The sequence below is a fragment of the Ochlerotatus camptorhynchus genome, unplaced genomic scaffold, assembly GCF_037179485.1.
Source record: "Ochlerotatus camptorhynchus isolate MF236.1 unplaced genomic scaffold, CSIRO-AGI_Acam_v1.1 ptg000349l, whole genome shotgun sequence".
In the NCBI taxonomy this organism is placed as follows: domain Eukaryota; kingdom Metazoa; phylum Arthropoda; class Insecta; order Diptera; family Culicidae; genus Ochlerotatus; species Ochlerotatus camptorhynchus.
Window position 1 is genome coordinate 706,961 of NW_027040837.1, and position 13,334 is coordinate 720,294.

A 13,334-nucleotide genomic window follows, 5' to 3' on the forward strand; every position below is an offset into this window, starting at 1 on the left:
GCGTAATGACAGCGGAAGCGGAACGGCAGCGGCAGCGGAAAAGCCCAATCTGAATAAGCCTACTTGTCGGATTGAAAACTAGTTAGAATCAAATCGACTTCGGTTAGGCATCTTGATGCCATTTGTGACAACTGTCAAACTTCCGCTTCCGCCCACATTGCGCTTGGGTCTTTAGAAATAACTTATTTTACACGTGACGGAATCCATCTTTGACATAAAGGATCAGACGTAAACAAATATTTCATGTAAAATCAAGTGCTCCTAGACTGACAAGTTCATTACTCGACGAAAAGTACGTTTGATTGAGTTGTATTTTGTGTCTGTTATGACTCAACTTTATGTCAAAATTGACGCTCGTATATGTCAGTCTCAGAGCACCTAAATTTACATGATTTTTTCTAAGTGTGTGCATATGCGTAATCTGCATTAAAAATGGAACCGTGATTCAAAATGTCATCAATTTTAGTACACTGAGACTATTTCAAATAACTGCGATTACATTAGCAAAAAATCTCCATCTTAGCGCCCCTCGTAGATGGCTCGGCTTTGTATGGAAGCGAGCTGTCAATTTGTTAGTTTACGCACCTAGAAATAACTAATTTTTGCACGTGATGGAATCCATCTTTGACGTAAAAAAATAGACATAAACAAACATGACATGTAACGTTAAGTATTCTGAGACTGAAAAGTTCGTAGCTCGATGGAAAGTACGTTTGATTAAGCTATATTTCGCGTCTGTTATGCCTCAAATTTTTGTCAAAATTGGCGCTCGTATATCTCACTCTCAGATCACCTAAATTTACATGAATTTTTCTAAGCGTGTAGTGTCAAACAATGAAGTTATTTTTTGATTTAAATCTTGATTCAAAAATCGAGACGAAAGTCTATTGGTTCGAACTAAATATCGTTGTGCTCAGATAACGAAGCTCTTGCAGATGATGTATAAAAACCGAAAAAAGAAATCAAAATTAAAGAACCCAATTGTTGATATATTGTTAAAATCTAACATCTTACACTTAGAAATAACTACTTTTGTCCGAGTCGTAATCCATATTGGATTTAAATCATGGAACGTAAACAAACATTTCAAACCGAAATATAAGCAAGTCGACGAAGAGAACGTTTCTCGATGAACATTTCAAAAGGTCCTATCTGCTTTGATCGATTCTCTTCATTGACTTTCTCTTTTGAAAACCACGCCTACACACTACGAAAAAGTAATGTAAATTTCAGTTCCCTGAGACCGACACATGTAAGCGACCCTTTTGACATAAGAATCAGTTGAAAGAAACGAGAAAATCAATTCAATCAAACGTTCTCTTCGTCGAGTTGTTTATGTTTCGGTATGAGAACACTTAATTTTACATGCAATGTTTGTTGGCGATCCATGATTTACATCCAATATGGATTACGTCTTGTGTAAAAGTAGTTATTTCTAAGCGTGTACGCAAACATATTTCGTGCACTTTTTTTTTTCTTTATTAAAGAGACTTTCAGCCTTGGGCTGAGGTATTTCGTGCTCTTTTTGCCACACAGTTTGATAGCAGAAGTTATTGTCTTGCGCTTAGAACTTTGAACACAGCAAGGAACGCTTGTGCTAAATTGAATTATTAACGAAAGAGATAGTCAATGAAGAGAATCGATCAATGCAGATAGGACCTTTTGAAATGTTTATCTAGGTTTGATTTAATTAATTTTTTCGTTTCTTTCAACTGATTCTTATGTCAAAAAGCTGCTTACATGTGTCGGTCTCAGGCAGAGGCCTTACTGGCGGCCATGTTTTTAATGCTATCATCTGCTCTTGTCTTTCTGCTTCTAACACGATTTTCCGTCCCTTTCCACCATGTATACACGCAGGCAAAAGAACGTAAGAATTCCATAAGAAACACTTATGAATTTTAGCCATAAGAAATGAGTGTGAATTTCATTGCTTTGCCTTATGGAAAATAATGTTGGCAAAAAAAAAAAAATAATAAATCGGAGCAGACTGGAACCGGAAAATGGACGTTGAGGTTAGGGGGCCCGTGTGTTGACCACTCGCCTTTCAACGCTTGGGAAAATGAAATGGTTAAAGGCGTTTAAGAGCTACCTCATGTTACCACCCGAAAATCAATCATAAATCACGCTTATGAAATTCATATAAGTTGTTCATAAGTCGAGCCTTATGAAATTCTTAGGTCTATTTGCCTCAGTGTACGTCAGGCAGACCGTATTTAAATAAGGCCCATGATGTTGCCTACTGTCAAACGTATATATAGGATTGATACGTGGTTGCTCGCCTCCTGGTTTCAGGGAATCGAAATTTACATGACTTTTTCGTAGTGTGTGCTTCTTGATTCCAAGTTCGTCGTACGTCCTAACGCAATGAAACGCCATTGGATTTTAAACGTTCTACACGCTATTTGGAATCTACCCAGTGACTGGGTAGATGGCACCCATTCATGTGTCCAGTAAGGAGTTGTCAAAATCTGGGTAAACTAATTTTGTTCTGACGAGTAGAATCTACCCAGATTCTGGGTAAATAGTTCTAATCGAAATTTTCCTAAAGTTAAAAATGGCGCAGGTATGAAAGGGAGATTGGTGCGCTGCCAGTAAAAGTTAAGATCTATAAATCAGATGCTAAACAATATACAGATATGTAACTGTTTTATGGCGAATGCTTCCAGAAGCTTATGTATATTATTAGTTTCTGGACTTTGAACATTTTCCTAATGCTAGGTTATCGAGATATTCTGTGACGCTTTTCTCGATGCCAAATGTTTGTAGTAGTTCCTAATTTATAGATCTCTATTCAAATTGAATCTCAATAAATCGTTAGCATTTGTAACGGTATCGGTTTTTGGGGATTTTATAACTAGTTCGTTTATTTGGAAGGCTCATTTTTGGGTATTTCAATGTCGTATTCCATAGTTTATATTATTCCGACAATACGACATCAAAAATCAATAACAGGCTAGAGGAACTAGTCGGGTGAGGTTATGTTTAATAGAGCTATTGCAGCTGTCATGTCATCTAATTTCTATTAAAATGCGTAAAGCTTACCCTTTTATCAAATGTCAACATCTGAGTAACCGTTACCCAGTTTGTGTCTCAGGTACGTTGACCCAGATTTGGGTAAATGCATGTTTACCCATTTTTGGGTAGGTTCAGTTTTGACCGATCTAGATTCTACCCAAATTTGAGTAGTTTTGAAATAGCGTGTACGAATGAACGTAAAAATGGAATGGAAAAATGAATTCTCTTGGAGTGCTCCTTTTGTTTTTGAGAAAAAAGGGTGTAGGTAAATATTCATTACTTGCACGTTTGAAGACTTTGTGTTGTAGCTTTTGAACTAAAGTACATAGGTACCTGGGGTAACATACACCGTTGGGGCAAGATGCACATTTTTACAACAAAGTAGTTACCATAAAAGTTAAATCTATGTTTGCTTTGGGCACCGTATCAATTTGGCAGCTCTATGTTATCAGATAATGTAAATAAAAACAAAACCCAGTTTGCATTGAATATATGTAGTGCAATTTTGTCATCCACATTATTAAGATTTTTTAGTGATTCAAACATTATTAAGCGTCTGAGAAAGACATTAAGCATTTGATTGAGATTAGAGCTACATCTTTCTGATAAAATACCGGTATATTTAAATATGAATTTTTATTTTATGATCAAAGACATTTTCCTTATCCATTTAAGGCAAGATGCACTCCTAAGTTCGGGGCAAAATGATCCTTTAGTATACAAGCTTTGTTTACGTGCTATTTTTCTTCAGATATGGTTCGCAACATTCCGAAGTCTATCTAGCGGCCATGGACCTTTGAACAACTACGATTGGAACTGGAGTCAGCCAAAAACGAAGACGTTCTCCTGCCACAATTGGTGATGATAATTTCTAAGACAGGCAAGGAGCCCAAGTAACATTTAACGTTTTATGAAGTACTACAAGTCTTCTATAAAACAACATTCATAAAACCCTGGTCAAGAAAGCTTTGCCTTTATAACATCCACCATGACCTCATTAAGACTAGAATCTTTAATTAACAGTTGAGCCTTACAAATAAATTAAATGGATAAAAAAAAAGACTAGAATCTGTCTAGTTGGCCAACCCTGAAGAAGGTTCTAAATAGTGCATTATGGAGACATTTTAAGAATGACTTGCTGCAAAAAAGTTTTATAACCGACAAACCGACATGACACTTAATTCTGACTTATGCCCGAAAATCGTAAACGGCCGATTTAAATGTGCAGTGATCCGAACTGCAGGGCTGGTAGCGATCAATGCTGTCAAAAATAGTGATTTTAGTGACCACGTTGAAAAAATAAGTGACCAAATAGTGACTTAAAAATGTAAAAAAAGTTACTAAAAACCGACCTAAGGAAAGAAAATGGGTCGTTCTGATGGCATACAAAATACATGTTTTATGTTTTAGACTTATTCAATTAGAATCTCATAAACACTTAAATATGTATGTACGATAGGAACCTTTAAAACGAAAGATTCAATAGAAAGTTTATGACTTAACCTGAAAAACCGTAAGTTCTCAGGGAATTTTATTTCTCCTGAGAATACCTGGAAGTCTCAGGAAATCTAATCATTACTAAGGAAATTTTAAAATTATCCACTAAAAATATTTCAAAGAAAACAATGCATTTTAAAACAAAAACATTTGATATTCTTAGTAATTTTCATTCACACATTGAACTTTATAGCTCCTTCATGAAAAAAATATCAAGTTCAATCTACTTTCATGGTAGTTCTAAAGAATTTTAGATTGCATGTGAACCCTGAGATAGTTTTGAACAGAATTTCAAGAAAACCCGGAATTTAATTCGAGATAAATTTTAATGAAAATTCATAGGAATTTCTCCTCCTCTGAACTTCAGAGGAAAATTCCAAGAGCATTCTGAGGATAATTACATGAAATTTGCGAAAGACAACGAAATCGGAGCATAAGTCCTCGTATGTTTTGGTGAATACTTACGTGGTGAATGGGATGCTAAAAGAAGGATTACAATTTAATCTGAGAATAACTCCAGAAGATCTTTAAAGAAATTTGGAAAATAATTCCAGGAGAGATTGGCGAACAAATTAAGCGGATAAATCTAAGGAATTTGTGAAAACAAATGAAAATGAATTTTTAAGAGACTTTCAATGTGAGTAGAATTCCAAGGAAAGGAGTGAGATTAAAATGGAAATCTGAAATGAATTCAATGAAAAATTTGAGAATCTTTCCATAAGATTTCTTACTGAAGAGAATTTCAAGGTAATTCCTAGGAAAATTAAAAGAAAATTGAATTCGGAGAATAGTTTCAAAGACATTTTATGGAATATTTCAAAGGTATTGCGAGAAGTATTCTAACTATATTCTTGTCATATTTTTTTTCCAGAGAATTCAGAGAAGCGTTCCAAGTGAATTTCTGAAATAGTTCCATGAGAGTTACGGATGAATTCTAGCGTAATATTAGGAGAACTTCACGCGAATTTTCATGAGAAATCTCCGTTGAGTATGTAATGAACTATTCTGAGGTCTTTAGAACAGCTTGAAAGTTCCCAATACACCGTGCCCAATATATTCTCATACACCTTTTCATCTTGTCGCAGTGGTGAAGCTACAGTTCATACACTTTATATGGATTGGTGTAATCTTGCACTGTGTTTACACAAACCATTGACGGTTCTGTTTGCTTATTTTCATTCAGTATCCATCTTTTATCAACGATGAAGGAATTTCGTGCTGTGGTAATAAAAAAGTTTTTTGAAGGAGAGCGCCCTGGCGCTATTTTCAAGAGTTTGCAGAATCTGGGAGTAAAGCGGAATTTTCGGTATCGAACCATTAGAAGGTACCGTGAGACTTCCTTGTTAGATGACCGGAAAAGATCCGGCCGAAGACGTTCAGCTAGGACTGAACGAGTGATTAAGACCGTCAGGGAACAAGTTCTACGAAAATCACAACGCTCTGTACGTAAAATGGCCGCTGATCTCAATGTCTCGAAATCGACCATGCACAATGTACTCAAGCAGGACATGGGATGCCAAGCTTTCAAGAAACGTAAAGTTCACGGAGTTTCGGAACCTTCCAAGATGAAACGGCTTGAAAGAGCAACTCTCCTACTATCGCGGCACGCTGGACGAGACTTTTTCTTTTCCGATGAAAAGTTATTTGTCCTGCAGCAGTCTCACAATGTCCAAAACGGCAAGCGCGGCAAGCTACCGCTTGTTTTTATCGAGAAAGGGGTTAAGATCAACGCTTTATATTATAAAATGGAAGTTTTGCAGAATGTCGTGAAACCAAACTTAGAAAGAATGTAGGGGAAGGATGATTACGTGTTTCAGCAGGACGGCACGCCTTCTTATACAGCAAACTTGGTCCAAAACTGGTGTCGAGCAAATTTGACCGACTTTTTGGCCAAGGATGAATGGCCTCCCAGTTGCTGAGTCTCTAAACTTTTTCAGAGAAGTTCTTAAGTTTCCACAATTTTCCTAAGTATCATGAATCTTCTCTAAAGTTTTAACATTGAATTTCTCCTTTTTTTTAATGTATGTAATTTTACTGCTCTGGAATATCTCTCTCTAAAGTGTTTGCAGTTCTCATGAAACTTGTTACCCTGAATTTAATTGAACTGTTCTAAAAATGTTGAAGCGTCCGTGAGCTTCTGGATTTATGTGAAAACCTCAGTAATTTTCTTAATATCTCTAAAGATCTCTGACAATCTGGGAACTTTTTTTAAATTTCCCGCTAATTTAGTGAAACTAATGGAACTGAACTCCCCTCAAATTAGCCTTGTTTTTGGAGCTTTACTAAACTTATTTAAAATGCTCCCGAAATATCTATATAAGTTCCTGAATTTCTCGAATCTTCCCTTAAGTTCCATAGACTTCATGACGTTCTCGAAATGATCCTGGCGATCTCTGTATTTAAAGGGTGATACGGTCAAAATTTGGTCAAGGGAAAACGCGTGTAAATCGGTGAAATCGTTTATTTAAAAAATCAAATTAAATTTCTTTTTCAAGTTCAAATAGTATTAAATTCAGGAAAAATATTCAGTTAGGCTTCCGCTTTTCCAAATCTGAATTGCCGGGCCTTACGCTTGACCCCTGCCATCAGATTTTGTACAGCCACCTTGTCCACCTTCTTCGCCGCAGAAAGCCAGTTTGCCATGAACTGCTGCTCGCCCTTAGCAGTTTTTTTGGTCTTCTTTAGGTTCCGCTTGACAATAGCCCAGTATTTCTCAATTGGGCGGAGCTCTGGCGTGTTGGGAGGGTTCTTATCCTTGGGAACCACCTGCACGTTGTTGGCGGCGTACCACTCCATGGCCTTTTTACCGTAATGGCAAGATGCCAAATCCGGCCAAAACAGTACGGAACAACCGTGTTTCTTCAGGAAAGGCAGCAGACGTTTATTCAAACACTCTTGCACGTAAATTTCTTGGTTGACAGTCCCGGAAGCTATGAAAATGCTGCTTTTCAAGCCACAGGTACAGCCAAACCAGATATTTCTTTACGAACTTTGACAGTTTCATGTGTAATTAAACTAAAACAGATTGTTTATTGCCGTTATAAAGCCACAATAAATCAGAGTGAAAGGCAAAAGGCTGTTAAATTGTTACTTGGGGAGTCATATTTCCCCATTATTGTTGAGCATTTTGCCTCCCAAAAGGGTGCATTTTGCCTCATCACTATGCTGTGTCTTGCCTTTTTGTTGTAGTACATTTCACCCCAGCAAGGGTGAATTTTGCCCCGATTAGTGGCATTTCTAGATTATTTTATTTATTTCTCAAATCAATTTTAAAGGTAATTTTTCAAAGTTTTCATATACAGTTGTGAATATAAACAACTAAATAATGCTTAAGAGAATTTCGGCAATACATGATATTCACTATTAAGGTTAATTTAAACGAGAAAACAGCTTCATTTTCTTAACTGGTGCATTTTACCCCAGGAGCCCCTACAATATCAAATATATAATTAACTCGATAGGCCCAAAATGGGCGATTAGACCGAAGTAATTTTTTACTCTAGATCATATTTCCTCCATCGGCTTATGATCGGTACGGTGTGGCTTCCATCCACATAGTCCGTTATGAAACCCACGTGCAATTAGATTTTCGTATCGTTTCGCAAAGTGAACAATGAAACGCTTTTTGGTTTAGCCAAAGTGGTGCTTTTGGAAGCGTAGAATTCACTCAACAATGTCTGCGGTGACCACCGGGGACCACCCGTCTTGCCATCACTTTTTTGTCGGTCAGTTCTTTAAAAAGCATAAGGCGGGTGATGGTGATGAAAAGTTCCGACAACCGACACCAGTGTCAATTAGCATTAAGGCAGTAAAATATTACGACAATTTTGATTCATGAAAATGAATAAATGCGCAAGGTTAGAATTCGAAGCTGGTTGATTGTTTATGTGGATATTAGTAACTTGTAAGCCTTATGCTAAACATATAGTTGTTCCGGTTTTGGTGGGTTCAGTATCGGTCTTAAAACAAATCTGCTGATATTTAAATTTTCAATTTAATTCTAACTGTTTATTGTACACGATTTCCTAAATAAAATTTGCAAATGATTAAAATTACCCTTTAGAAAATTTAGAGCAGTTATTTAACAAAGAACTTTTAAACACCGTGAAGTATTGTTTTCAATTGTATCAGATGCAATTTCTGCTGCTGTATGGTTCCAGGGTCTTCATGGAAATGAGCTAGGAAGCTCGCCGAATTCATAAAAGCATCGGTTAGTCAACCACTGCAAAATAACAGCAGATTCTCAGAGTTCAGTTTTGTAATTACTGTGAGAAACACTTGCTCGACTCGTTTGCATTGTTGAATTAGTGGCATGGTTTTGCTTTTACAAGGCCGATGAGCAGTGGCCGGCACTTCCCACACTTTCTTAACTGTGTTCACAATAGCAAAATCTACAAGATCAACTTTGCTAGCACTAAACCTGCAAATTGATTTTGCTTATGAAAATTAATTCCTATCATTATCGGTAGGTATTTAAACGCGCGTCAAACGATCGTTTGTACGTGACAAATGGTTAACCTCTGCCACGTTATCTGTCGAACTACAACAATACAAACCAACGGACTCACCTGAAAATTCCGGATGGAAGTACCACCGGGCGACTAGAATGGCTCCCATGACTGTTGTTCCCATGCACATCATGATGCCCCAGTGTGTCAGGTAGATGAAGTATTTTGCCCAGTCCTCGATGCTGGTGCTGACCACGATGGAATTGACGACCACGGCCGTGAAGAAGACGGCAAGCGATAACCGGTACAGCAGAAAGAAGGTTGACTTTGTCCTTGATTGCCACTGTTAGGAAGGGAAAGGGAGAGATGAGGAAGTATGTTAGTGTCTAAAAATATAGAGGTCAATTATCTTTATTTGCTATTAAATGGTTCATTTTTATATTGCTGATTGCATCTGAAAATGGACTGCCCCGAAAATGTAAAAAGTGTGATAAAAGTGCACGTTTCCGTCAAATCGTTTTGGTGCCTTCGCAGCACTTATTGTTTGCATCATAAAGAATAAGTGCACCGAAGATACCGAAAGACGATTGGACAGAAAGTTGTACTTTTTAATAAGTGACAACGCGCTTGTTAGTCCAATTTGGTGTAATAATTGAATGACAATTCACCAAGCTTAGAAATTTAACCAGTGTTTTCCAGAATGTTTATGCAAAAGCAAATTATTTCTGTCAATACGTTTCATATGTAGATTGTCGGACTTAACACAATGTGAGTTGAGAGAGAGAAGGATTAGTATTTTCCATTTAATTCCACTACTTTATTTGCTTATCCTTGACAGATACGCGTATTTCGTCTACAATGTGCAGACTTCTTCAGTGTCTTGTACTAATAGTCGAGTATTAGTACAAGACACTGAAGAAGTCTGCACATTGTAGACGAAATACGCGTATCTGTCAAGGATAAGCAAATAAAGTAGTGGAATTAAATGGAAAATACTAATCCTTCTCTCTCTCATTATACAGGTATTCCACTAAGACGCCCACATTCATCAGGATACCATGTGAGTTATTTGGGTCGCGTTTCGCTTTGCATATTTCGCGCAAAAAATAACAGGCTTGGGTAGTGATTCGAGGACTTTGAGCGATACATTTCGTCACGATTCATTGAAAATAATATTTTATTCATGAATACGTCGTTTCTTCAGCTTATGAATGTTCAAGAACTAATTTGGTGTAGGAATTAGAACTATTTACACGAACCATGCCTAAAAAAAACTGTGGTGAACCGCATCGGTACACGAAAACCGCGTGTTTCTACACGGATTAGCTAATTTCTTCGTCATGCTGGTTTTATTTATCAAGCGAATAAACATAGGATTCATGAAAAAATCCCACATATAAGTGAACCGAGCGATAAAAGCTGTCCTGTTCTCCAACCAAGTCTGAACAATAATACCTTACTATAGATATTCAATAAAATATGTCTTGTGGGGTTGAAACTGTATTACAGAATGTCCTAACAATGTTAATGTCTACTCTTCACAAACCGTGTCTACTGTTCTCCTAAATTTTAAAATCCATCAATATAAGTTACAACATACCAATTTTTTAGCAAAGATTTTTCAATTTTATAAGGTCCTTTGAACAGAACTGGTCCTTTAAACTTAGGTGATTATTTAACCGTTTCATCTGTTTTCATAACTACGAAATCACCTTTATAGTCATCCCATTTCAACTTTTTTTTTTATGTACTATTTTTATTATAAACTTGGATCTTCATGTTCTGTCTTTGAGTATTCTCACGAAGTTCTTGTAAGTTAATTGATTCTGAATTCGGTTGTCTATTTATAGAAAACATTTCAAAATTATGTATTGCACAGTTGAAAGTATTCTGTTGAACTCCGAATAATAAAGTACTTAGATAATTACCAATTGATACATCAGGCTGCAGTTCATCTTTTATTGATTATGCACTTGGAAATTGTACGTTTAACGTTAGCAACATCTTTCAATCTTCTATAGGAGGTGTTAGCGATCATGATTTGATCTGCTTCGATTACAGAGTTAAGGTACCTCATCAACCTCCAGCTGTGTATTGGACAAGAGAATATCACAAGATAAACACCGATAGTTTAATAGCTGGCTTGCAAAGGTACAATCTTGATGCTATTTATTACTGCAACTCAGTTGATGGAAAATTACAAATTTTAAACGATATGCTTTATTCTGTCATTGATGATCATGCCCCGTTGAAAATGAAAACTACTGTTGATCCTAGTGCTCCATGGATTAATCCATACATCAAAAATCTCTTCCAAAAACGATCTGAAGCTTATGATAAATGGAAAACAGATAAACCCAGCGCAGCAAAATGGAATGCTTTTGCAAGGTTGCGAAATAGGTCAAACCGTGTAGTGAAACAATCTAAGTACACTTACTTCTCTCGGCTCCTTAACCCTTCTCTTTCTTCCAATAAACATTGGGAGAATATAAAACGTTTGGGACTTTCAAAAACTCAAAGTAGAGCAGGTGGTGGTGATGTGTGTAACATAACTGCCGAATCATTGAATCAGTTCTTCATGTCAAATCAAGCTCCTATTACTTTTGATGAACAATCTGTGGCTGGTAGGTCCTCGTCGTCTTCTTTTTCATTTAGGAATGTAACGAATGAAGAAGTCCTGACCGAATTCAATTCCGCGTCCAGTGATTCTATCGGCTTTGACCAGTTACCACTCAGCGTTTTGAAAAAAACTCTTGTTGTCATTCTTCCTACCATAACGAACTTATACAATCACATTATAACAACTTCAACATTTCCACAGCTTTGGAAGATAGCACGTGTTGTACCTATTGGCAAAATTGATAATCCAATGAACAACAAGGACTACAGACCGATTAGCATCCTACCTGCTATTTCCAAAATTTCTGAAAGTCTTCTGACTAAACAATTAAACGATTATCTGATTCATAATACGTTACTATGTCCTTTACAATCTGGTTATCGTAAACATTGCAGTACTACAACAGCTTTGATTAAAATAGAAAATGATATAAAAACTGCGCTTGACAAACGTAATCTAACAGTTCTAGTTCTTTTGGATTTTAGTAAAGCTTTCGATTCTATCAATCATAAATTGTTATGTCGGAAGCTTCGTAGTTTTTCCTATCTCGATACAACTTCTGTAAACTTACTTTCCTCATATCTTACGGGACGAACGCAATATGTTGAATTTAATAATACAAAATCGGAACTTTTGAATGTAACAAGTGGTGTGCCACAAGGATCTGTTCTAGGTCCACTGTTATTTTCCATGTTCATCAATGACCTTCCAAGTATTTTAAATTATTGTGCTAACTAACAAAGGGGCGCGCCTTTGGAGGGTGGAGGGGGGGGGGGTTGAGTTTCGAAAGTCTTTGGATACGGTTGTGTTTTAAGTTTGTTCTCTGTTTTGTGCGTGCATTCGCTTTCACAGTTTTCGGCTGCATTTGCCGGATTAGCGCTGGCACTTTGCCTCCCGGACGATTATACATACGTGTGTGAGTGGTGGTTTTCTCGCTTTCCGAGAAGTTTTATAGCGAATTTGTTTATTAGCGGGGTTGGAACCGCGAAACCGAACTTTTTGTCAGTGCGAACCTCAACCTGAGGTGAAAACCAACGATCAAAGTGACGTTTGTCATAAAACAAGCAGAGCCGATTTTGATACCCGATCCAGGTTGGAACTGAATAATAAACAAATTCGCTATTAGAATCGAGAAAGAAAACATGATTCATCATGTTTGCAAGCAACAGAAGATTTGACGCTATCTGCGTTGTTTGATTTTTTTACCTGGTCCAGAAATTTGTGGCATCGCGAGTGATAATTTTAATTTATTTAAGCGGTGATGATGTTGCTTCACTCGCAACTATTTTTGAATAAAAATTAAGTGTTTTCGAACGAAAGTGTACCAAAAGTGCTTCTGAACGTGTTTAGCAGTTGGGTGTGGTGAAATTCGTGCATTCCCGGTTGATTGTGGGAATCCGTATCACAAAATTGCCCACCGATTCCTTCTTTTTTGCCGTTCGACGACGACGGGTGTGCTTTCGCGAGAGTGACGTTTATTGGATCCGTTTTTTAGTATGGGTGTGTTTTTTTATTTTGTAACTAGCGTAAGTGTGCCTGCGATTTGCATTGAGTGTCGGAGATTGTGAGTAAGCTGAAGGATGTCTCGCTGGATACACCCAAGACTGGTAGCTGGTGGCCGTGAAAGGTTCCTGGGGAAAGCACTAGATGCGACCCTCCTCCCAGATGACCATGGCAATACAGGAAGTATTACAACAAAGGTAATTGCTATTATATATATTGTAAACAGTGACACATAGTGGACATGAAGAACC

The 13,334-nt window shown here is 37.1% G+C and overlaps 1 protein-coding gene across 1 annotated transcript in view; it reads right to left on the bottom strand.

Moving 5' to 3' along the window:
- The window catches only part of LOC135709081 (protein rolling stone-like), a 102,598-nt gene that overhangs the window by 31,267 nt on the left and 57,997 nt on the right, over positions 1–13,334 (bottom strand). Inside the window, exon 3 of the mRNA XM_065231275.1 lies at positions 9,081–9,303. Within this exon, the coding sequence (XP_065087347.1) occupies positions 9,081–9,303 (223 nt within the window). The remainder of the gene's footprint in view (positions 1–9,080; positions 9,304–13,334) is intronic.